Genomic DNA, 23208 nt, shown 5'->3' with positions numbered 1-23208 from the left:
ACAGTTTGAGGTCTTTATTAAACCGAGCAGCTGAACCTCTGTGCCAAAGCGCCCTGAGTGCTGGAGGTGCAGCTACTCTGTTCTAATGGTCCTCATCTACAGGCTGGTGGAGGTACAGGGAGGAGAGCAGGAGGCTGCTATGAACTGTGGCACGTTAGCAACAGTGACACGAGAGAACGATGCTGCACAGCAACCAACACACTGGTGGTGAGAAATGTCTCTGCTTTCTTTTGGAGAGAGGACGCCACCGGGCTCTGTGACAGAGGTCACGACAGCATCTAAACTTCACTGACTCATCTGCCTTCAAAAATTATTAGTGTGGATCATTTGCTTTCAATAATAACCCGATTTAGAGGTTTTGCTGGTGATTTGCAAGGAAGAAAGAAAACAGTGACAATAAATTCAGACACAGAATAAAAGAAATGACGTATTTTAACCAAATAAGTGAAACGGTTACAGATCAAGTCCAACACAGCCCTGTGGGAAGGACCTGTGACTTTATGCTGGGCAGAGGAAGTTCTCGTTTAGCTGCCTGGATGTCAGCTGTGTTGGAGTCGGGCTCTGAACCTGCTGCTCTTCCAAACGACTCTGATCACAGCGACCACATGCTTTTTCTGTCCTCAGTTTAAATATGAACAGACTTTTCTGGCTTCACTCTCTTTTTCTTCAGTGCTTTCTTTTTAGTCTTTTTGTCTGGATCTGCCATCTCTCCTTTGAAAGAAGCGGAGCTTCTGCTCAACTTGCGCTGGTTTCCCATCACCTTCCTTGGGGACTTGAAAGCTCCTCGACCAGCCGCCCTCTCCCGTCCAGAACCCGTCTTCAGAGTCTTGCCGGTCTTCCTTGTTGTTGCTTTGCCATCACCGTTACTCTTCTGCTTCTCCTTCTTCAGTGACCTCTTCACCCGGATGGATCTGCCCTCCAGCTTTGAGCCGTCCAGTTTCAACGCCAGCTGTACAGAATCGGTACTCTGCACAAGGAAGACAAAATGAAGTGTAGAAACACATGGCCTACTTTGACCAAAGCACCAATACTGACGCTTAAAAACTGTAGAATGGAAAAACCACTGGCTGATGTCACACTGGCTACGCCCATCAATGGCACACAGTCTATTGTGGATTCTAATTTATTCTAATTCTGTGCTTTTAGACCTTAAAGTTCCCAAAGTATGAGTACACAGTATAGGTCAGCGGTCCCCAAACGGTCCGTGAGTCGTTTGGTACCGGGCCGCGAGAGTTGAGGCTCAGGTGTGAAATGTTTGGTTTTCAGGGTTTTTAATCGGTTTTCAGCGTTATTTTGTTATCGTTTTTATCGTTTACTCGGTTTTCCTGGGTCTTTTCACGTGTGTTATGAATAAATCTTATTTTTTTCGGTACCGGTACTAGTTTTATTTTGTTGTATTTATCCGCGACACCTTAAAGGCCGGTCTGTGGAAATATTGTCGGGCATAAACCGGTCCGTGGCGCGAAAAAGGTTGGAGACCGCTGGTGTAGGTGATACGGCCACCATCTGTCATATACACCGTTCAGGAGCATAAATCAAAGAGCGCTATTTGATTTAATATTTCCTGACTGCTGGTGTGGAAGTTTACGGCAGCTGCTAATAAGCTCATGCAGTGACACCCCCGAAACTAAACACAACATAAGGCACCAATTAGTAGAGCAATGCAAGAGAAACCCCAACAATATGACAGTGGGAAGGAAAAACTCCCTTTTAACAGAAAGACAGTTCCTGCACATCCAGGCTCAGAGAGGGGCGGCCATCTGTCATGACTGTGTGGGGGGGGGGGGGGTTCATAGCCAAAGCTGTACTGTTTAAACATGGACTGACTTTTGTCACCAGCCATCAGAGGACAACCCTGCAGTGATGCGTATTCAGTTAGAAATCCCAAGCCTCGCCACAGGCGTCTCAAAAAGCAAAATATAAATGCAACTAGAGCTGGGCGATATAAGATTTTTTCATATCACGATATGTTTTTTTCATTTCAGGCGATAACGATATCTATCACGATATAAGCCAAATAACTATATTTGTAAGATTTAAATGTGCCGTTGCTCACAAGTAAAATGTGAAATAATCAGCAGCTTGTTTTTATTTAAATATTTATTTCCCATAATAAGTTCAACAGGGTAGATGTACTTAAGGAACATGAGACTTTTTCAGATAAATAAAGGCAAATATTGCAAACTACACAAAAGGCAGCCGCTAAAGCGTTTAAGTTTCAAAATAGAACAAACGAAACAGACTAAATTGTCAATTCCACTTAGAAACAAAATATTAATTCTAAAAATAAATCTTAGTTTGTTTTACAGAAGAACAGACAAAACTGACTAACTTTTGTCAATATCAAATAAACTGAGAACTAAAAGGAAATTCTCAATCTCTCCTTGTTGTATAGCTTAGCTTTTCAAACAGTTTTAACAGTTACTTTAGTCTGACAAAAGCCGAATGACGAATTAGCGCTTCCAGTCAGAGACTGAGGCTACGTCCACACGTACACAGGTATTTTTGAAAACAGAGATTTTCCGTTTTCGTTTTAAAAAATAATCCCGTCCACACATAAAGGCAGAAATGAAGGAAAACACTGCTATGAACATGCCAAAGCAGCAGGTGGCGCTAGATTCCTAACCGTGCAGAAATGTTGGCCAATCAGAAGTCTAGAAGCCTCGGTGGGAAAAAGTAAACAAAGCTGGGGCATAGAAGCAGAACCGAGTCGTCTGTGTGGAGGGACAGTAACTGTGTGTATATGTAAGCATTTAAACACTGCAGAGAGTAGAATTAACAGTAACAGTATTGTAGAAATTCATTTCACCGAAACAATAACGTGGCGCACAGTGTGACGTCACAAAATGCGCACACCTTTGACGCTGCGTTTTCTCCGTTTTTCTCGTCCACACGTAAACGCAAAAACTGAGTTTTCAAAAATCTCCACCCTGGCCGGAGTTTTTAAAAATCTTCGTTTTCAGTGACCAAAAACGCCGTTTACGTGTGGACGAAAGGTGCAAACGCATAGAAAAATCTGCGTTTTCAAAAATACCCGGGTACGTGTGGACGTAGCGCATGCACCAGTTTATTGTATTTCCAGACTCGCTTTCGGCACAATTTACAGTGCAGCTACTCTGTTTTTGTCAGACTTGAAATAGCCGAAATACCTTCACACTACGGAACTTCTATGGCTCTTCCGTTCGACAATCTCTCCGGCGTTGGAACCATCATCTGTTTTCTCTTCGGTCACGCTCGGTTGATTTTTCTAGTCGGCACACTCATTTCCTCCATTACCCGGGCTGTACGGCGGCTTGGCACTTGTGCTGTACGTAACAAGTCACGTGACATGACGCTGCGGCTGTGATTGGTTCGGCTCTGCGCTACTTAATTTGCATTGGCTGTTTTTTTTTTGTTTTGTTTTTTTTTAAGAGGACAAGAGCGGCGAGGTCTATCGCGATAGTTTAATTTTTCTATCGAGAAAAAGTTATATCGCGATACATATCGTTATCGTTCTATCGCCCAGCTCTAAATGCAATCCAATATTATTATTTGTTACTCCAGAACCACGATCGTCTCCGAGCTCTTGTACCTCAAACAGGACGTAACCAAATCCTTTCCCCAAGCCCGAGTTCTTGTCTCGCACCAGTCGCACCGCCTCCACTGTCCCACACTCTTCGAAATGCCTTCGAAAAGTCAGCTCGTTGATGTCTGCAGACACAGCAGGTTGGCTTGAGCTTCAAACTACTCACTCATGGACAACTACACCTTTACCACTGTCTGGAACTCTACAGACGAACTCACCAAATGAGAGATTCCCCACGAAAACAGAACGCTTGTGGTCGTGCTGAAAGAGAACAACAGGATTTCAGTTTAACTCCCAGGAGACAGATACAGCAGAGCATTCTGGGACGTCTGCTGACTCACAGATGAGCTGTCGGCCACTCTGTCCACTCGGATGTGAAAGTCTTTCTCTATCTCCATGCCATTCCTGTGAGGGCAGACAGACAGAGCTCTATCAGCACGTGTATGTTTGGGTCTTACAGCATTAGCAGGTTTCAGGAGGAGCGTCTGACCTCTCCAAAGCTTTGGTGATGCCATCTTCATCTTTAAACACTACGTAGGCATTGATGCTCTGCTTCTTTGGGTGGACTTTGCGCCTGCGAAGTGAAAAGAAGCTGTTTGGTACAAATGGAAAGGAGTCAACTGAAACCATACTATTAGTTTGTTGGTGGAACCTAGTGAAAGCTCAGGATTAAAAAATAAACAACTTTTAGAAACTCACTTGATAGCAGCTACTTTACGAGACATGGAGGGGTCCTCTCTGACCTGTTGGAATGAAACACAATGTTACTGAAGACGAGAAGCTGCAGCAACCTGGCGACTCTCTCTTTCTTTCAGAGGTGTTTTTACCACAGAGCGAAAGCGAATAGATTCGATGGATCCTTTATCCCTGAAGAGGCTCCGCAGGGTCTGAGAAGGAACAAAAAAGGTTGCCAGTCTTTGAACTTCCACATTATTATTGTCCTAGAAATACTGCAATTATTGCACAACAAGCAATTTGCACGTCTCCTGAAAGATCTTGGAAAGAGCCACAGTACAGTTGTGTTTTCACTCTGTCACATAAACACCTGCTAGAAGCTAAAACGTCCAACAAGCGTTTCCAGAGGTTGCAGATCAGACCGGCTGCCTCAGCTTAGCCAGTTTCTCCTTGTTATCGTCCCACAGCTTCATCCACAAGCCTCAGTCTGAGGTCAGACCGTTGAGGCTCAATACTGACTGTGTACAGCGTCTCAGTGCATCTAAAGTGCCATCTGACTCATGACCATATTTGCTCCTGTTACTGCGCCTACGTGACTGAACGAGGGTCATTTAAAACAAACACGGCTTTGTCTCGTCTTCTCCATTCTCCACATAAGGAGAAACAGCGAGGTGGCTGACAGAGGAAGGAGTGGCGCCTGGCTGCTGAAGCTAACACGCAGGGAAACTGACACTAAAGAGAAACTCCAGTACTGTGTTAGTCTGCACCTCAGCACTAAACTACACTGCATGTTACGTCCATGTAGTTTATGGATGCAGACTGCTAGTGTCAGATACAGTCAGGCGGTCACTATGGATACAGGTGGGTAAAACAAAGAAACTAAATAAACCTTCTTGGTGCAGCTGATGGGAAGGTTGCCGACAAACACAGTCCTTTTCTTCTTCAAGGTCTCCTGCGCCTTGCTGGCCTTCAGCCTCTGTCTCTTCATCACCCAGTACTCTGTGTCGTTCTCTCTGCCCGACTCGGAGGTTTGTCTCTTCCTCTTCCTGTTGGGTTTTTCTGGCCCGTCCTCATCCTCGTCTGCCTTTTGTAAACCACTCTCTCTGAAACCAGCAAATTCAAATGAACACTTCAAACAAACGGGTTTGAGAAGAGACTTGACTCAAGAAAAAACTGGGGAAAAAGAAATTAACACTCACCTTTTTTCCAGCTCCTGATTGGCTGCTGATTTCTCCTTAGCTGGCTGCTGCTTCTTCTCCTGGCGTGGCTGACCTTTGACCTGTGGGCTTTTCTGCTTCTGCTCTTTGGTTTCTGTGCTTTTTTGAACCGGCTGCCATCATAACACAAAAAGACACTTCAGTCATTTCCTCCCTCTTAAATAATCCATTAGCATTAGAGGCGCTCACTAAAAGTTTGAAAATAAAACGCACAAACTCTAATAAAGAAAAACACTTCATCAAGCTCAGCGAAGGTTAATGCACCTCTGCGTGTCTTAAAGACACCTTACAATAAATAAGTCATGACACACAATAGAAGAAGACAGATTTTCTTGGTTTTTACAGATTTGGTTTCGACTGGTGGTCAAACACGCAGTCACAGACGGGCTGGTTGTGTGCTGCGCTCACCAGAGGCGCAGGCTTGAACAGCAGCGCTGTGGATGCTGCTGCTGTGCTGAATAAAGCCGACAGGGATCCAGAGGCTGCAGAGTTCTTCTGGAATAAGCTTCCTGACACCTGACCCACTGTGTAGTCAGCTGACTGTTGTCCTGGCGACACCTCTCTGCAGAGGACAGAAACACTGAAGTTAACAGGCGATAACGCTTTTTGTGCCATATTTAGTTGAGCTGGCACAGCTGTGTGCTCGTTCATATCTGTACACAAAGAAGCAGGGAAGTCTTGGGTCACTCCTTCAGCTACAGAGACCCTCCTACGCTGCCCTTTGTAACTGTTGGATTCGGAGAAATCCAAAGGATCCAGGACACAGAAGTCCATCGCCGAACTTCTGGAGTGGATCTGGGTTCCTGCTCAGTTGGAGCTCATGGCTCCTCCAGCAGACAAACAACCGAGTGAAAAACCTGGACCCTGCGGGGGTCTACTGCTGATGCTGGCTTTGTTTCTTTGGGAGCACCGGTCCCCCCAGATCGAAGGCTCAAGTCTGCGTTCTGAACGTTATCTCACTAATCGTCGTGATATTTTCACTCGTGTTATTAAAGTGTGTGTAAACAAACCTGTTGTGGGCTTTTTTCTTCATGGCTTCCCCTCTTCTTTTTTATCTGGAATAAATGTTTACTGAATGGCCTAAACTCCAGTAAACCTTACAACACATCCACACGTTTTCTATCCGACTGAACCGCTGTCCTACTTCGAAATATTCCCCATAGGAACACGGCAAAGCCCCACAAAGGTTCCTATGCTTTTTCTAGCTTTAGGCTGATTTGGTACCGTATAACTAAACTGGGGTGATTTATAGGAAAGGACCAGACACACGTAACGTGTCAGTGAGTATATTTCCTTCGTGGTATAACTTCCTTTTAGAAAAAGGTTTGTGGGAAACCGGTGCGACGTTGAAATAGGTCCCATCCGGTGACGCAGCTGCAGGATGTTTTGGTGGGGGCAGGCTGAGTGACTGTTCCGCAGCAAACGCGATCAAAGGTGTGTATGATTTTACATTAAGTTTGCATTTTTCAAACATTACATGTTTCTAATTTTTCAGAAAGACACAATAAGCTATCCAAACAGTGACATACCGGAAATGTGCAGTATTTACTTATTACACTTAAATGTAGCGTAAGCTGCTTCCTGTTGGAGAAGAACTACAGAGTGGCTCTAGTTTTTTTCTTCGTAGCTTCCATGGGAGTAGACGAGGCGGAGGTGCCGGTGGATGCGGTGGGTAAGCGGGTGTCCTGCGGCGGGGAGCGGGCCACAGTGCGCTACTTTGGACCTGTACCCCCCACAGCAGGTAGGACCCGGGTTGTACCTCTTACCTCATCACGCATGGATGAACATCATAAACCGCGAACACATAGAGCCAGTCAGTATGACAGAAAGACTTTGATCATGAAATGTTTGCTACGAGCATCATACTGACTGCAGGCCTATTGTTGTTCCTAGAGTATTTAAAAGTAGAATGGGAGGCAGAGCCTTCAGTTTTCAGGCCCCTCTTCTGTGGAACCAGCTTCCAGTTTGGATTCAGGAGACAGACACTATCTCTACTTTCAAGATTAGGCTTCAAACTTTCCTTTTTGCTAAAGCATATAGTTAGGGCTGGACCAGGTGACCCTGAATCCTCCCTTAGTTATGCTGCGATAGACGTAGGCTGCCGGGGATTCCCATGTTATCAGGTCACTCCTCCAGTTAATCGTTAGTAATTATTACACGATTATATCACTGTAGGTCTGTCTCCAATAGTCTTTTCTTCACCACCACCAGTTGCAGCAGATTACAGCCTGGTTGTGTCGGAGGTTTCTTCCTGTTAAAAGGGAGTTTTTCTTCCAAATGTCGCCAAGTGCTTGCTCATAGGGGTCATAGGGCCCAGCTGCCTCACATTTGTCATTTAACATATTGATCAAACTTATATTTTGATTAAGAATAAATATGATTGACTTTTAGCAACAGTGTACCGAGACAAAGCCTGTGTCATTTCAAAGCCAACAGACTGGACGCAGAGAGGGAGGAAAGCTGGGAGGGGGCGGGGCTTTTTCCTGTCCCCCTCTCTCGATACATGTCCAGTCCGAGTACACGGATGAAATCACACCGATGAAGCAGATTTAACCACATGCTTGCATCACTGCATTGCCATTAGTATAGCTGTGTGTTTGTTTTGTGGTTTGTAGGTCTGTGGCTGGGTGTGGAGTGGGACAACCCCGACAGAGGCAAACATGACGGCAGCCACGAGGGAGTGCAGTATTTCACGTGCAGGTAAAGTGCTCAAGCGTGCTTTGCCTGCACGCCTCCTGTGAGATAATTACTTTATAAAGTCTTCTGTGAAAATGTCCTGATACGTTCCCTTTGTTCTCAGACACCCCACAGGAGGCTCCTTCGTCCGTCCGGCAAAGGTGAGCTTTGGAGTGGACTATCTGACCGCCGTGCAACAGGAGTACAAGATCGACTCAGAGGAGGTGCTGAGTGAGGAGATCTCCATCTCCAAGAAGAAGCTCAAGTGGGGGAACATCAAGGAGCGTGGGTACGATGCTGTGTGGTCAGGAGAAGAGCGTCACACAGCTGTGCTATTAGAGCAAAATATCATAAGGATGTTATCAGCTTCAGTTCTGTCGCCTGGTAGTTGTTGGTAGCATCCACCTGCAGTAATGCATGTGTTATGACGATCAGCTGAGCTGCAGAGTCAGTGCTGATGAAGCGAGGAGGAAGATGAAAGTCACCTGAGACACAGCTCACACGTCTAAGGTTTTATATAGTCAGACATCATAAAATCATCAGGTCTCATAACTAAGTAAACACAGCCTGAGATGAACAGCAGCACCGAGTCATTACTGTGTGAATCCAGCCTCTGGGGTTCGTTTGGTCTGTGTCTCAGGATGTGTTTCGTCACAGTCTGTGAGCTGTTCCCACAGTCAGATCCAAGACATCAGTTACATGTGTGTCCACTCAGAAACAGTCACAGCCTTTGTGTTCACAGTTTTCACTCCTGTTATAAACCTGCACACTTTGTATTGTGTGTCTGTGTGTGTGCAGTTTTGAGAGCCTTCCCTCAGTGCTGCTGAGCCGCTCTGACGTGAGCTGGTCTGGTGCTGATGGGGAAATCAGGACCACAACTCCCAGTATCCTTCTACAGACGGTGCTGGATGCTTTACTGGCACTCAGGATGTGTGAGCTTCACAAAGCGTTCCCATTTCTCAGAGTCTGTCAGGTTGTGATTGCGAGCAGTGTGGATGCGACACCTTAACCATGCTGATCAGATGTGGAGTGGCTGGACCTGACTGGGACTCTGATGTCGTGCTGGGAGGATGTGGCCACCATCAGCCAGCAGCTGGACAGACTGGAAGGACTGCAGCTCAGGTGTGGGTGTGTGGGACGCTTTGTTTGGCCTCGCTTTCCTTCCACTCAACATTGTGTTGTGTTTCTGTCTTCAGTTACAACAGACTCCGTTTGCCCCCTGACCCCTCGGCTCTACGCCACGCTTTCTCAGCCCTCAAAGTCGTCGTGCTCAACGGCTGCCAGCTCACCTGGCCACAGGTACGCAGCGCTGTGGCACTTATATTTACTTTTGTGTTTCAGCTCCGGGGTAACATTCACATCAAACATCAAACTAACTTAAAGTCTAAAGAAAGGAGAATTTAAAGCGTTCCCTCTTTTTCTGTTCTCTACCACTCACATTGCTGCGTTCAGTCATTTTCTTTCTGTCATGTTTCTTCTCCTCTTCCCGCTGAACCTGCTTCTGGCTCGAGTCTCTTCCTCTTCAAAGGGAGTTCTTCCTCCCCGCTGAGGCCAGATTCTCGTGGGTCGTCCGTTCTCATCATGGACAGGGTTGGGTCTTGAGATGATGAACTGCTTCTGTTTAAATGAAATCTCTTTTCCGCCTCTGATCTTGCTTTCCTCTCAGATTCTGGAATGCGCTCCCATGTGGCCACAGCTGGAGGACCTGTGTGTGGAAGAAAACAGCATCACAGAGCTGCAGAGGTAACACTTTATCATCATCATCATCTTCTGTGTGCCCTGCCTTTAGATGTGTGTGTTTTCACTCAAAGCTGCCTGAAACCAGCTGTGCTGTGTCTGTTTACAGGCCTGAGGGACTGCTGCAGTCGCTGAAGAGTCTGAGCTTGTCCAGTAATCCTTTGGTGCAGGACAGCGTGCTCAGTTTATCTGCTCTGCCCAGGTACAGTACAAAGTGTCAGCCACGCGTCGATGTAACGTGCTGCACGTGCTTGTGTCCAGTGTGAGTTCATCCATGCAGACACGTTTGCAGCTCCACTGTCAGTTAACCTGATGCTGAGCAGCATGCGTGCGTTTCTCTGACTGCGTGTGAGGACTGCTCCGTCCTGCAGCAGCACGAGTGGGAAACATGCCATTTATTTTCTGTAACATTTAAATATCATAGAAAATGTTTCAGGTTCTCTCACTGAGTCGGGTCATGTCTGTACATGTGTGCTGCGCTCAGCTGTGAACCCTGTCCGGCTGCTCTGTTTCTAGACTGCCATCCTCAGCCCTTCTGTTGAACTGCAGTCCTCTGTATATTTAGCTAGCTAGCTCTAGCTCATGTTAGAGCAGCATCTTGTCAAAATATATGGAAACAGCTGTGTTGCTAGGCAACCCAGCGGCCACAGCAGGGATTTTACCCCGCCTCCTGCAGCTCTAGGTGGAAGTGGTGATCCCACACACCCCAAAAACCAGTACTTGATCTGATTTTAGGAGGGATTTTTACGGCGTTTGCACCATAGTCACAGTTTTCTGTTTGTTGTTTAATAAAAGCAGCTGGAGTGAGTCTGGTGTGTTTCTCGTGGCAGGCTGGAGCAGCTGAATTTATCCAAGACCGGACTGTCTGTCATTCAGTTTGAAGATGCTGCCCCCGGTAACGACACAGTTTCCAGCCTAACAGCATCTGTTGTCCTTTTGTGCGTGTAGAACAGCTTTCTGTGCGACTGCAAACGTGTCAGTGACAGTCTCTGCTCTGCAGGGTCTCACACAGCCGCGTATGCAGCGCTGAAGAACCTCAACCTGGACCACAACAGCATCACTGAGGTCAGTGTGTTCCTGCACCAGCACACGGCTGCTGGTGGTTAACCAGAACTGTGACCGACGTTTCACTGGAACACAAACATCTGCAACATTGTTCTGTGGTTACAAAACTAACAAACATCAAACATGCCAGAAATAACTTTAGCTTCAGTTTAGTGAAACGTGTTGCCATAGAAACGGTCAACAGCTGCGACTGTGTCTGTTTGTGTTGTTGTAACTGTTGTTACACTGGTGTAAGTGTACTTCTGTAGACTGGAGTGAAGCCAGTCTGGAAGCTGTCTAACACTGCAGTGCTGTGGGCGAAGGCTGCACTGTGACACACAGCAGCAGCTCCAGACTGCGTGTTTCATGCAGTCACTGTTACATCCAGCGTGGGTGCTGAGGCTGTCTCCACGTTACGCCGGCTCGGTCGTGTCATTTTTGTTCTTCTGTCCAGCTTCGTGATTGGACGTTATTTAAAATAAACTCTACGCCAGTTTAAAGGAAGCGTTTCTCTCTTTCTCACTTAGTGGTTTGTGGTGAACGAGCTGGCCAAACTTCCCAGTTTGGTCCGGCTTTCTTGCCGTGGCAACAAGCTGGTGAGCAGGGATGGAAACCCGAAAACAGCCAATCAGATGCTGATCGCTAAACTGGGACAGCTGGTTGTGCTGAACAGCTGCGAGGTGAGCTCGATTGTGAGGACTCTGCCGATGCTTTGGAAACGTGCGGACGCTGTGTCCTGACACGTCTTCAGATTGCTGTGTGACAGATTAGAGCGCCGCAGAGCCCCGCCTCTTGTGTATGAGTTCTGGGCATCATGTCGGTGCTGTCCTGTGCTCAAGCTGCTGGGCTTTCCTTCAGATTCACGCTGACGACAGGAGGGGAGCGGAGCTCGACTATATCAAGATGTTTGGAGAGGAGTGGCTAAAGGCGGGTGGGCGGAGTCAGCCCAGCCCTCAGTTCATCTGTGAACACCCTCGTTATCAGGCCCTCATCAGCAGTAAGTCAGGCTGTGGGGTCAGATGACCTGAGACAGCTCCAGCTTTATTATTACTGACATGGTCTCAGTCACTAACTCCATGTTCCTGTTCCTCAGAGTATGGTGCTCCTGAGGAAGGCGAGCTGAGGAAGCCGGAGCCTTTTGCCCTGAAAAATCAGCTGTTAAGTAAGTCCCGCCCCTTTCTGCTGTCTGAGTGGCTCCACGAATGAACGTGAATCAAAGACAGTTTCATTGTCCTTCCTTCATCAGAGATTACCTTTGTGTTTCCGGACGATGCTAACCGCAAACCACTGGAGAAGAAACTTCCAGGTACGAGCTCAAAGCCTCGACTCTCATTAGATTATCAGCGCTCTCATCTGTCTGTGGAGCTCTGCACATAAACAGTGGCATGTGTTTCTGTACTGTAGCCTCCATGGTTGTGCAGAAGGTGAAGGGCCTGCTGTACAGGCTGCTCAAGGTCCCTGCAGCAGATCTGAGGCTCACCTACACCAGCCCCAAGGTAGCACACTCAGTAAAGGCAGGAGCCCCGTGGCCTTCACAGAGAGCAGCACACACGTTCAGTCTGAACATGCCACTGTGGGACAGTAAAATGTTCTTGCTCTTATAGATGGTGGGGACAGAGTTCGAGATCGACAGTGACCTGAAAACACTGCAGTTTTACTCCATAGAGGATGGAGACCAGGTGCTGGTGCGCTGGTCCTGACCCAGTCCAGGTCTTGAAGACCCACAGGAGGAACAGAGGAGAGACCTGTTGAAATGAGATGGAGACTCACATGAGCTGCTTCTGTGCACAGCTGCACGCCACTGGATTTGTTGATGCCTCATTTCAAACATGGCAGACACGTTTTATTTTTGTTGTGGTTCCTCTGACGCTGCATCGTCCTCAGAGGAGGTGAGCATTACAGGCAGAGATGCAGACTGAACCATGAAGTGTTAGTGTCTGGTCTGTAAATGGAAACAGCAAAGCGATGCTGAGAAATCAGAGGAAAAACACTGAGTGGAGTGTTTCAGTCAGGCTCAGTGTCAGCTGGTAATAAACCACCATGGTGCAGATCGTTATTAGTGTGAATGCTGATTAAACATTGACAGCACTGAGACTCTGTTTTTATTCTGCTCTCTCTCAGCACCGTTCATCCTCCTCTGTGGGACGTGTTTATAGTTTATTTATTTATATAGCACATTTAATTACAACAGGAACTTCGACCAAAGCGCTGTGCAAGAATACAACATACCAAGGTAACTTATACTATTGATAGCAAACACCAAATATGAATTAACAAATAACTCTCATGCTGTATTAAAAGCCAGTAAATAAAAATGTGTTTTAAGATAAGATTTAAAACGACTGACAGTAGGAGCCTGTCTGATGTGTAGGGGCAAATTATTCCACAGCTTAGGCGCTACGACTGCAAATGCTCGATCGCCTCTGTGAACCAGCCTCGACCTTGGTACGGCTAAAAGCAAAAGATCACTTGATCTAAGAGATCTAAGGGGGGTCAGACAAACAGCCGGGAGCCTGTCCATTCAGGGCTTTGTAAGTCAACAGTAACATTTTAAAGTAAATTCTGAAGTGGACATAAAGCCAATGAAGAGAGGCGAGCACTGGGGAAATGTGTTCACATCTTTTGGTACGTGTCAGAAGACGAGCTGCAGCATTCTGGACCAACTGCAGCCTTGGGTCTGGCTAACTCCAGCATATAAGGAGTTACAATAGTCCAGCTGGGATATAATGAAAGCATCAATCGCCCGTTCAAAGTTTTTAAAAGATAAAAATGATGTCACCTTGGATAAAAGCCTCAGTTTGAGGAAAGACCGCTGTACGACTGAGCTAATCTGTTTTTCAAAGGTGAACTTGCTGTCAAATATAGCCCCCAAATTTTTGATAAAAGGCTCAAGACTGTGCAGGTTAAAATGGGAGGTGCTGGGATTGCCGCTCGGTCCAAAAAGATCACTTCAGTTTTGTTCTCACTGAAGTTTATTTGTCACATGCATAGTTATACAAGTATAACACACAGTGAAATGTAGCCTGACACGCTCCTCGACATGTGCAAAAAAATTGGGGGGGAGGGGGTGTAGAGGAAGAACATCATATATATGTATATATATATATGTAGTACATACATTGGGTGAATGTGCAGTAGTAGCAGCAAGCAGGTGAATTCTGTACATTAATATGAATAGACATCTGACTATTTTACAGGATAGACAATAAATATATATGCATATATATATATATATATATGCATATATACATATATATATATATATGCAGCTGGATAGCGTAGTGGTTAGACTACACGCCTTTGGAACCCAGGATCGCAAGTTCGATTCCTGCCTGGGGCGTCTGTATCCAGTAAGGGTCCTAAGGCTAGACCCCCTATGCTAAGCGAGCCTACCGCAGACATGAGCGAGACAGATAAATATGAAGGCATGCCGGCTCGGACGTCGCCCGGATCAACAAGGTCCGCGTCAGGTGTTGAGGAACCAGGGCACCCTGACGAAAAGTGGGCTACTGGAACAAGAAGGCATCGGTGGGCAAGAGATGAAAACAGGGCGGAGGGGCTACATGAATAGGATGAGGGACCTATGGATTCTTCGATACCCAACATCCACAATGACGGCGAAACAACTAGTAGCTCAGTGTTCCAACATTCGAAAGAAGGGACTGCTCTCAGAGATTGACGAGGTACAACACAAATGCCACGGCAAGGAGGAGTCAGGACGCCAGGTCAGGGGGGAGATATCATCACCCCCACCCGAGATTGGGTACATAGTCCCCTCCAACTACCGACCAATAACCTGCCTCAGTACTACATGGAAGCTCCTGTCAGGCATCATATCGGCTAAGATGAACAGGCACAATACATGAGTGGGACACAGAAAGGAAAACACCAGCTACTGGTAGACAGAACAGTCAGCCGAGACTGCAAGACCAGACTGACCAACCTGTGCACTGCCTGGATTGATTACAAGAAGGCCTATGACTCAATGCCCCACAGCTGGATACTGGAATGCCTAGAATTGTACAAGATCAATGGGACCCTAAGAGCCTTCATCAGGAACTCAATGGGGATGTGGCGTACAACACTAGAGGCCAACTCCAAGCCCATAACACAAGTCACCATCAAGTGCGGGATCTACCAAGGAGATGCTCTGTCCCCACTGCTGTTCTGCATAGGCCTGAACCCCCTCAGTGAGATCATTAACAAGACTGGCTACGGATACCGACTACGGAACGGAGCAGTTGTCAGCCACCTCCTGTACATGGATGACATCAAGCTGTATGCCAAGAGTGAATGAGACATCGATTCACTGATCCACACTACCAGGCTATACAGCAATGACATTGGAATGTCGTTCGGACTGGAGAAGTGTAGTCGGATGGTAACAAAGAGAGGGAAGGTAGTCAGAACTGAGGGGATTGAACTACCAGAAGGCAACATTGCAGACATAGAGGACAGTTACAAGTACCTGGGGATCCCGCAGGCAAATGGGAACCATGAAGAGGCCGCTAGAAAAGCTGCAACCACCAAGTACCTGCAGAGGGTCAGGCAAGTCCTGAGGAGTCAGCTGAATGGTAAGAACAAGATCCGGGCCATCAACACGTACGCCCTGCCCGTGATCAGGTACCCTGCTGGGGTAATAGGCTGGCCAAAGGAGGAGATAGAAGCCACTGACATAAAGACAAGAAAGCTCCTTACCATGCATGGAGGGTTTCACCCCAAGTCCAGCACCCTGAGGCTGTACGCTAAGCGGAAGGAAGGGGGCCGGGGACTGGTGAGTGTCAGCACCACAGTCCAGGATGAGACAACGAACATCCAAGAATACATTGGGAAGATGGCCCCAACTGACCGAGTGCTCAGTGAATACCTCAGGCAGCAGAAACCCAAGAAAGAGGAGGAAGACGAGGAACCATCATGGAAGGACAGGCCCCTGCACGGTATGTACCACCGGCAGATAGAGGAGGTGGCTGATATCCAGAAATCCTACCAGTGGCTGGACAAAGCTGGACTGAAAGACAGCACAGAGGCACTAATCATGGCAGCACAAGAACAAGCTCTGAGTACAAGATCCATAGAGGCTGGGGTCTATCACACCAGGCAAGACCCCAGGTGCAGGCTGTGTAAAGATGCCCCAGAGACAATCCAGCACATAACAGCAGGGTGCAAGATGCTAGCAGGCAAGGCATACATGGAACGCCATAACCAAGTGGCCGGCATAGTGTACAGGAACATCTGTGCCGAGTATAACCTGGAAGTCCCGAGGTCAAAATGGGAGATACCCCCAAGGGTGGTGGAGAATGACCGAGCTAAGATCCTGTGGGACTTCCAGATACAGACGGACAAAATGGTGGTGGCTAACCAACCGGACATAGTGGTGGTAGACAAACAGAAGAAGACGGCCGTAGTGATCGATGTAGCGGTTCCGAATGACAGCAACATCAGGAAGAAGGAACACGAGAAGCTGGAGAAATACCAAGGGCTCAGAGAAGAGCTCGAGAGGATGTGGAGGGTGAAGGTAATGGTGGTCCCCGTGGTAATCGGAGCACTAGGTGCGGTGACTCCCAAGCTAGGCGAGTGGCTCCAGCAGATCCCGGGAATAACATCGGAGATCTCTGTCCAGAAGAGCGCAGTCCTGGGAACAGCTAAGATACTGCGCAGGACCCTCAAGCTCCCAGGCCTCTGGTAGAGGACCTGAGCTTGAAGGATAAACCGCCCGCAGGGGCGTGCTGGGTGTTGTTGTTTTTATATATATATATATATATATATATATATAGCACAAATGAACCAGCTGCTAGTTAACGAGAGACACCCGGAATGGCTAACCGAAGGCCGGACGGTCCTGATCCCCAAGGACCCCAAGAAGGGACCGGTCCCCTCCAACTACCGACCAATAACCTGCCTCAGTACTACATGGAAGCTCCTGTCAGGCATCATATCAGCTAAGATGAACAGGCACATGGGTCAATACATGAGTGGGACACAGAAAGGAATTGGCAAGAATACCAGAGGCGCAAAACACCAGCTACTGGTAGACAGAACAGTCAGCCGAGACTGCAAGACCAGACTGACCAACCTGTGCACTGCCTGGATTGATTACAAGAAGGCCTATGACTCAATGCCTTTTGCTGACTCTTGGTGGCGCTGTCACTTGGTGTTCGCTCGCTCTGTGGTAGAGTATCACTTCCTGTTCCTGCTCAAACACAGTGGTGTTTCTGAGTAGCTTATTTGCTTAGCGATTTAATTAACAACTTTTAAATACATTCTTCTTTCATAGTATAATCTTCACGTGCTTCCTCCGAAGCACACTTTCTGTGTACTCACTACCTAATTTATAGCCAAAGTATTCACTCACTGTCTCTGTACTGTCTCGCTAGCCTAGCTTAGCTCGTAGCCGACTCATTAGCACCATGGCTACTTCACCTGTCCCTCCTGCACTTTCTTGCTCATTGTGTCAGATGTTTAGTTACTCCTCGGCCTCCTTTAGCAGTAATGATATCTGTAACAAATGTAGCATATTTGCAGCGCTGGAGGCCAGGATTACTGAATTGGAGACTCGGCTTCGCACCCTTCATTCACCCGCAGCTAGCCAGGCCCCTGTAGCTGGTGCAGCCGAAAATAGCGTAGGCCCCGCTAGCTGTTCCCCGGCAGGTCCCAAGCAGCTGGGGAATCAGGGCGGCTGGGTCACGGTGAGGAGGAAGCATAGTCCTAAACAGAAGCCCCAGGTACACCACCAACCCGTTCATGTGTCTAACCGTTTTTCCCCACTCGGCGACACACCCGCCGGGGGTCAAACTCTGGTAATTGGCGATTCTGTTCTCAGACATGTGAAGTTAGAGACACCGGCAACCATAGTCAATTGTCTTCCAGGGGCCAGAGCAGGCGACATTGAAGGAAATTTAAAACTGCTGGCTAAGGGTAAACGTAAATTCAGTAAAATCATAATTCACGTCGGCAGTAATGACACCCGGTTACGCCAATCGGAGGTCACTAAAATCAATATTGAATCGGTGTGCAACTTTGCCAAAACAATGTCGGACTCTGTAGTTTTCTCTGGTCCCCTCCCCAATCAGACCAGGAGTGACATGTTTAGCCGCATGTTCTCCTTAAATTGCTGGCTGTCTGAGTGGTGTCCCAGAAACGATGTGGGCTTCATAGATAATTGGCAAACCTTCTGGAGGAAACCTGGTCTTGTTAGGAGAGATGGCATCCATCCCACTTTGGATGGAGCAGCTCTCATTTCTAGAAATATGGACAAATTTATTAAACCCCCCAAAATATGACTATCCAGAGTTGGGACCAGGAAGCAGAGTTGCAGTCTTACACGCTTCTCTGCAGCTTCTCTCCTCCTGCTACCCCCCCAAAAACCCATCTCCATAGAGACTGTGTCAGCTTCCAAAAAGACAAAAAACAAACTAAAAACCAGCAACAAACAACTTAAACATAAACAATCACAAAGAAAGAACAATACAGTATCCACATCTGAACCAAAGAGTAAAACAGTGAAATGTGGATTATTAAATATTAGGTCTCTCTCCTCCAAGTCTCTGTTAGTACATGACTTAATAATTGATCAACAAATTGATTTACTCTGCCTTACAGAAACCTGGTTGCAGCAGGATGATTATGTTAGTTTAAATGAATCAACACCCCCGAGCCATTCTAACTACCAGAAATCTCGAAGCACAGGCCGAGGGGGCGGTGTGGCAGCAATTTTTCACACCAGCCTATTAATTAATGAAAGACCAAGACAGACTTTTAATTCATTTGAAAGCCTGATGCTTAACATTGTCCACCCCAGCTGTGAAACTCAGAAACCAGTCTTACTTGTTATCATCTATCGTCCACCTGGGCCTTACACAGAGTTTCTGTCTGATTTCTCAGACTTTATATCTAATTTAGTTCTGAGCTCAGATAAAATAATTATTGTGGGTGATTTTAACATCCATGTAGATGCTAAAAATGACAGCCTCAACATGGCATTTAATCTGTTATTAGACTCAATTGGTTTCTCTCAAAATGTAAAAGAACCCACCCACCACTTTAATCACACTCTAGATCTTGTTTTAACATATGGCATCGAACCTGAATATTTAACAGTGTTTCCTGAAAACCCTCTCCTGTCTGATCATTTCCTGATAACATTTACTTTTACAATAATTGATTACACAGCGGTGAAGAGTAGACTTTATCAAAGTAGATGTCTTTCTGAAAGCACTGTAACTAAGTTTAAGAATATAATCCACCCACTGTTATCATCTCCAATGCCCTGTACCAACACAGAGCAAAGCAGCTATCTGAACGCTACCCCAACAGAGGTCGATTATCTTGTTAATAATTTCACCTCCTCACTACGTACGACTCTGGATACTGTAGCTCCTGTGAAAACTAAGGCCTCAAATCAGAAGTACCTGACTCCGTGGTATAATTCTGAAACACGTACCCTAAAGCAGATGACTCGTAATCTGGAGAGGAAATGGCATGTCACAAATCTAGAGGATCATCATTTAGCCTGGAGAAATAGTTTGCTGCTTTATAAGAAAGCCCTCCGCAAAGCCAGAACATCTTACTATTCATCACTGATTGAAGAAAATAAGAACAACCCTAGGTTTCTCTTCAGCACTGTAGCCAGGCTGACAAAAAGTCAGAGCTCTTTTGAGCCAACCATCCCTTTAACGTTAACTAGTAATGACTTCATGAACTTCTTCACAAATAAAATTTTTATCATTAGAGAAAAAATTACCAATAATCATCCCACAGATGTAATATTATCTACAGCTACTCTTAGTACCATTGATATTAAGTTAGACTCTTTTTCTCCAATTGATCTTTCTGAGTTAACTTCAATAATTACTTCCTCCAAACCATCAACGTGTCTTTTAGACCCCATTCCTACAAAACTGCTCAAAGAAGTCCTGCCATTAATTAATTCTTCGATCTTAAATATGATCAACCTATCTCTAATAATCGGCTATGTACCACAGGCCTTCAAGCTGGCTGTAGTTAAACCTTTACTCAAAAAGCCATCTCTAGACCCAGCAGTCTTAGCTAATTATAGGCCAATCTCCAACCTTCCTTTCATATCAAAAATCCTTGAAAGAGTAGTTGTCAAACAGCTAACAGATCATCTGCAGAGGAATGGTTTATTTGAAGAGTTTCAGTCAGGTTTCAGAGCTCATCACAGCACAGAAACAGCTTTAGTGAAGGTTACAAATGATCTTCTTATGGCCTCTGACAGTGGACTCATCTCTGTGCTTGTCCTGCTAGACCTCAGTGCAGCGTTCGATACTGTCGACCATAATATCCTATTAGAGCGATTAGAACATGCTGTAGGTATTACAAGTACTGCGCTGCAGTGGTTTGTATCATATCTATCTAATAGACTCCAATTCGTGCATGTAAATGGAGAGTCCTCTTCACACACTGAGGTTAATTATGGAGTTCCACAGGGTTCAGTGCTAGGACCAATTCTGTTTACATTATACATGCTTCCCTTAGGCAGTATCATTAGAAGACATAGCATACATTTTCACTGCTATGCAGATGACACCCAGCTCTATCTGTCCATGAAGCCAGATAACACACACCAATTAGTTAAACTGCAGGAATGTCTTAAAGACATAAAGACCTGGATGGCCGCTAACTTTCTGCTTCTTAATTCAGATAAAACTGAGGTTATTGTACTCGGCCCTGAAAATCTTAGAAATATGGTATCTAATCAGATTCTTACTCTGGATGGCATTACCTTGGCCTCCAGTAACGTGGTGAGGAACCTTGGAGTCCTTTTTGACCAGGACATGTCCTTCAACGCACATATTAAACAAATATGTAAGACTGCTTTCTTCCATTTGCGCAACATCTCTAAAATTAGAAATATCCTGTCTCAGAGTGACGCTGAAAAACTAGTTCATGCATTTATTACTTCCAGGCTGGACTACTGTAATTCATTATTATCAGGATGTCCAAAAAACTCACTGAAAAGCCTTCAGCTAATCCAAAATGCTGCAGCAAGAGTCCTGACAGGGACTAGAAAGAGAGAGCAGATTTCTCCTGTTTTGGCTTCCCTTCATTGGCTTCCTGTTAAATCCAGAATTGAATTCAAAATCCTGCTCCTCACATACAAGGTCTTAAATAATCAGGCCCCATCTTATCTTAATGACCTTGTAGTACCATATCACCCTATTAGAGCGCTCCGCTCTCGCTCTGCAGGCCTACTTGTTGTTCCTAGAGTATTTAAAAGTAGAATGGGAGGGAGAGCCTTCAGTTTTCAGGCCCCTCTTCTGTGGAACCAGCTTCCAGTTTGGATTCGGGAGACAGACACTATCTCTACTTTTAAGATTAGGCTTAAAACTTTCCTTTTTTCTAAAGCATATAGTTAGGGCTGGACCAGGTGACCCTGAATCCTCCCTTTGTTATGCTGCAATAGATGTAGGCTGCCGGGGGATTCCCATGATGCATTGAGTTTTTCCTTTCCAGTCACCTTTCTCACTCACTATGTATTAATAGACCTCTCTGCATTGAATCATATCTGTTATTAACCTCTGTCTCTCTTCCACAGCATGTCTTTATCCTGTCTTCCTTCTCTCACCCCAACCGGTCGCAGCAGATGGCCGCCCCTCCCTGAGCCTGGTTCTGCCGGAGGTTTCTTCCTGTTAAAAGGGAGTTTTTCCTTCCCACTGTCGCCAAAGTGCTTGCTCATAGGGGGTCATATGATTGTTGGGTTTTTCTCTGTATCTATGAAGCGCCTTGAGGCGACTTTTGTTGTGATTTGGCGCTATATAAATAAAATTGAATTGAATTGAATTGAATGCCCCACAGCTGGATACTGGAATGCCTAGAATTGTACAAGATCAATGGGACCCTAAGAGCTTTCATCAGGAACTCAATGGGGATGTGGCGTACAACACTAGAGGCCAACTCCAAGCCCATAGCACAAGTCACCATCAAGTGCGGGATCTACCAAGGAGATGCTCTGTCCCCACTGCTGTTCTGCATAGGCCTGAACCCCCTCAGTGAGATCATTAACAAGACTGGCTGCGGATACCGACTACGGAACGGAGCAGTTGTCAGCCACCTCCTGTACATGGATGACATCAAGCTGTATGCCAAGAGTGAACGAGACATCGATTCACTGATCCACACTACCAGGCTATACAGCAATGACATTGGAATGTCGTTCGGACTGGAGAAGTGTAGTCGGATGGTAACAAAGAGAGGGAAGGTAGTCAGAACTGAGGGGATTGAACTACCAGAAGGCAACATTGCAGACATAGAGGACAGTTACAAGTACTTGGGGATCCCGCAGGCGAATGGGAACCATGAAGAGGCCGCTAGAAAAGCTGCAACCACCAAGTACCTGCAGAGGGTCAGGCAAGTCCTGAGGAGTCAGCTGAATGGTAAGAACAAGATCCGGGCCATCAACACGTACGCCCTGCCCGTGATCAGGTACCCTGCTGGGGTAATAGGCTGGCCAAAGGAGGAGATAGAAGCCACTGACATAAAGACAAGAAAGCTCCTTACCATGCATGGAGGGTTTCACCCCAAGTCCAGCACCCTGAGGCTGTACGCTAAGCGGAAGGAAGGGGGCCGGGGACTGGTGAGTGTCAGCACCACAGTCCAGGATGAGACAAGGAACATCCAAGAATACATTGGGAAGATGGCCCCAACTGACCGAGTGCTCAGTGAATACCTCAGGCAGCAGAAACCCAAGAAAGAGGAGGGAGACGAGGAACCATCATGGAAGGACAGGCCCCTGCACGGTATGTACCACCGGCAGATAGAGGAGGTGGCTGATATCCAGAAATCCTACCAGTGGCTGGACAAAGCTGGACTGAAAGACAGCACAGAGACACTAATCATGGCAGCACAAGAACAAGCTCTGAGCACAAGATCCATAGAGGCTGGGGTCTATCACACCAGGCAAGACCCCAGGTGCAGGCTGTGTAAAGATGCCCCAGAGACAATCCAGCACATAACAACAGGGTGCAAGATGCTAGCAGGCAAGGCATACATGGAACGCCATAACCAAGTGGCCGGCATAGTGTACAGGAACATCTGTGCCGAGTATAACCTGGAAGTCCCGAGGTCAAAATGGGAGATACCCCCAAGGGTGGTGGAGAATGACCGAGCTAAGATCCTGTGGGACTTCCAGATACAGACGGACAAAATGGTGGTGGCTAACCAACCGGACATAGTGGTGGTAGACAAACAGAAGAAGACGGCCGTAGTGATCGATGTAGCGGTTCCGAATGACAGCAATATCAGGAAGAAGGAACACGAGAAGCTGGAGAAATACCA

General features: G+C 46.6%; 2 protein-coding genes across 2 annotated transcripts; one reads left to right on the top strand and one right to left on the bottom strand.

Annotated features, from left to right (window-relative positions):
- Positions 1-414: 414 nt before the first annotated feature.
- Positions 415-6765, bottom strand: rbm34 (RNA binding motif protein 34). Its single transcript, XM_085275791.1, has 11 exons — positions 6468-6765; positions 5866-6019; positions 5440-5570; positions 5130-5343; positions 4393-4452; positions 4265-4308; positions 4056-4139; positions 3907-3970; positions 3784-3826; positions 3572-3690; positions 415-967 (listed from the first exon to the last, which is right to left on the bottom strand). Exons 1-11 carry the CDS (start codon positions 6488-6490, stop codon positions 626-628), a joined length of 1278 nt encoding a protein of 425 aa, XP_085131917.1. The 5' UTR covers positions 6491-6765; the 3' UTR covers positions 415-625.
- Positions 6766-6809: 44 nt separating this feature from the next.
- Positions 6810-13008, top strand: tbce (tubulin folding cofactor E). The gene is made up of 17 exons (XM_085275790.1): positions 6810-6891; positions 7085-7198; positions 8073-8157; positions 8258-8422; positions 8932-9017; positions 9156-9255; positions 9330-9432; positions 9800-9876; positions 9980-10072; positions 10701-10765; positions 10871-10935; positions 11442-11594; positions 11773-11911; positions 12008-12076; positions 12161-12220; positions 12319-12410; positions 12519-13008. The coding sequence occupies exons 2-17, from the start codon at positions 7090-7092 to the stop codon at positions 12612-12614; spliced, it is 1557 nt and encodes a 518-aa protein (XP_085131916.1). The 5' UTR covers positions 6810-6891; positions 7085-7089; the 3' UTR covers positions 12615-13008.
- Positions 13009-23208: the final 10200 nt, after the last annotated feature.

The sequence above is a fragment of the Mchenga conophoros genome, linkage group LG6 (assembly GCF_057382185.1).
Source record: "Mchenga conophoros isolate Kocher_MC1m ecotype Shallow Benthic linkage group LG6, M_conophoros_male_GT1.1, whole genome shotgun sequence".
Classification (NCBI taxonomy): domain Eukaryota; kingdom Metazoa; phylum Chordata; class Actinopteri; order Cichliformes; family Cichlidae; genus Mchenga; species Mchenga conophoros.
The sequence above is the reverse complement of the archived record's forward strand: the minus strand, read 5'-3'. Positions and strand labels throughout refer to the sequence as shown.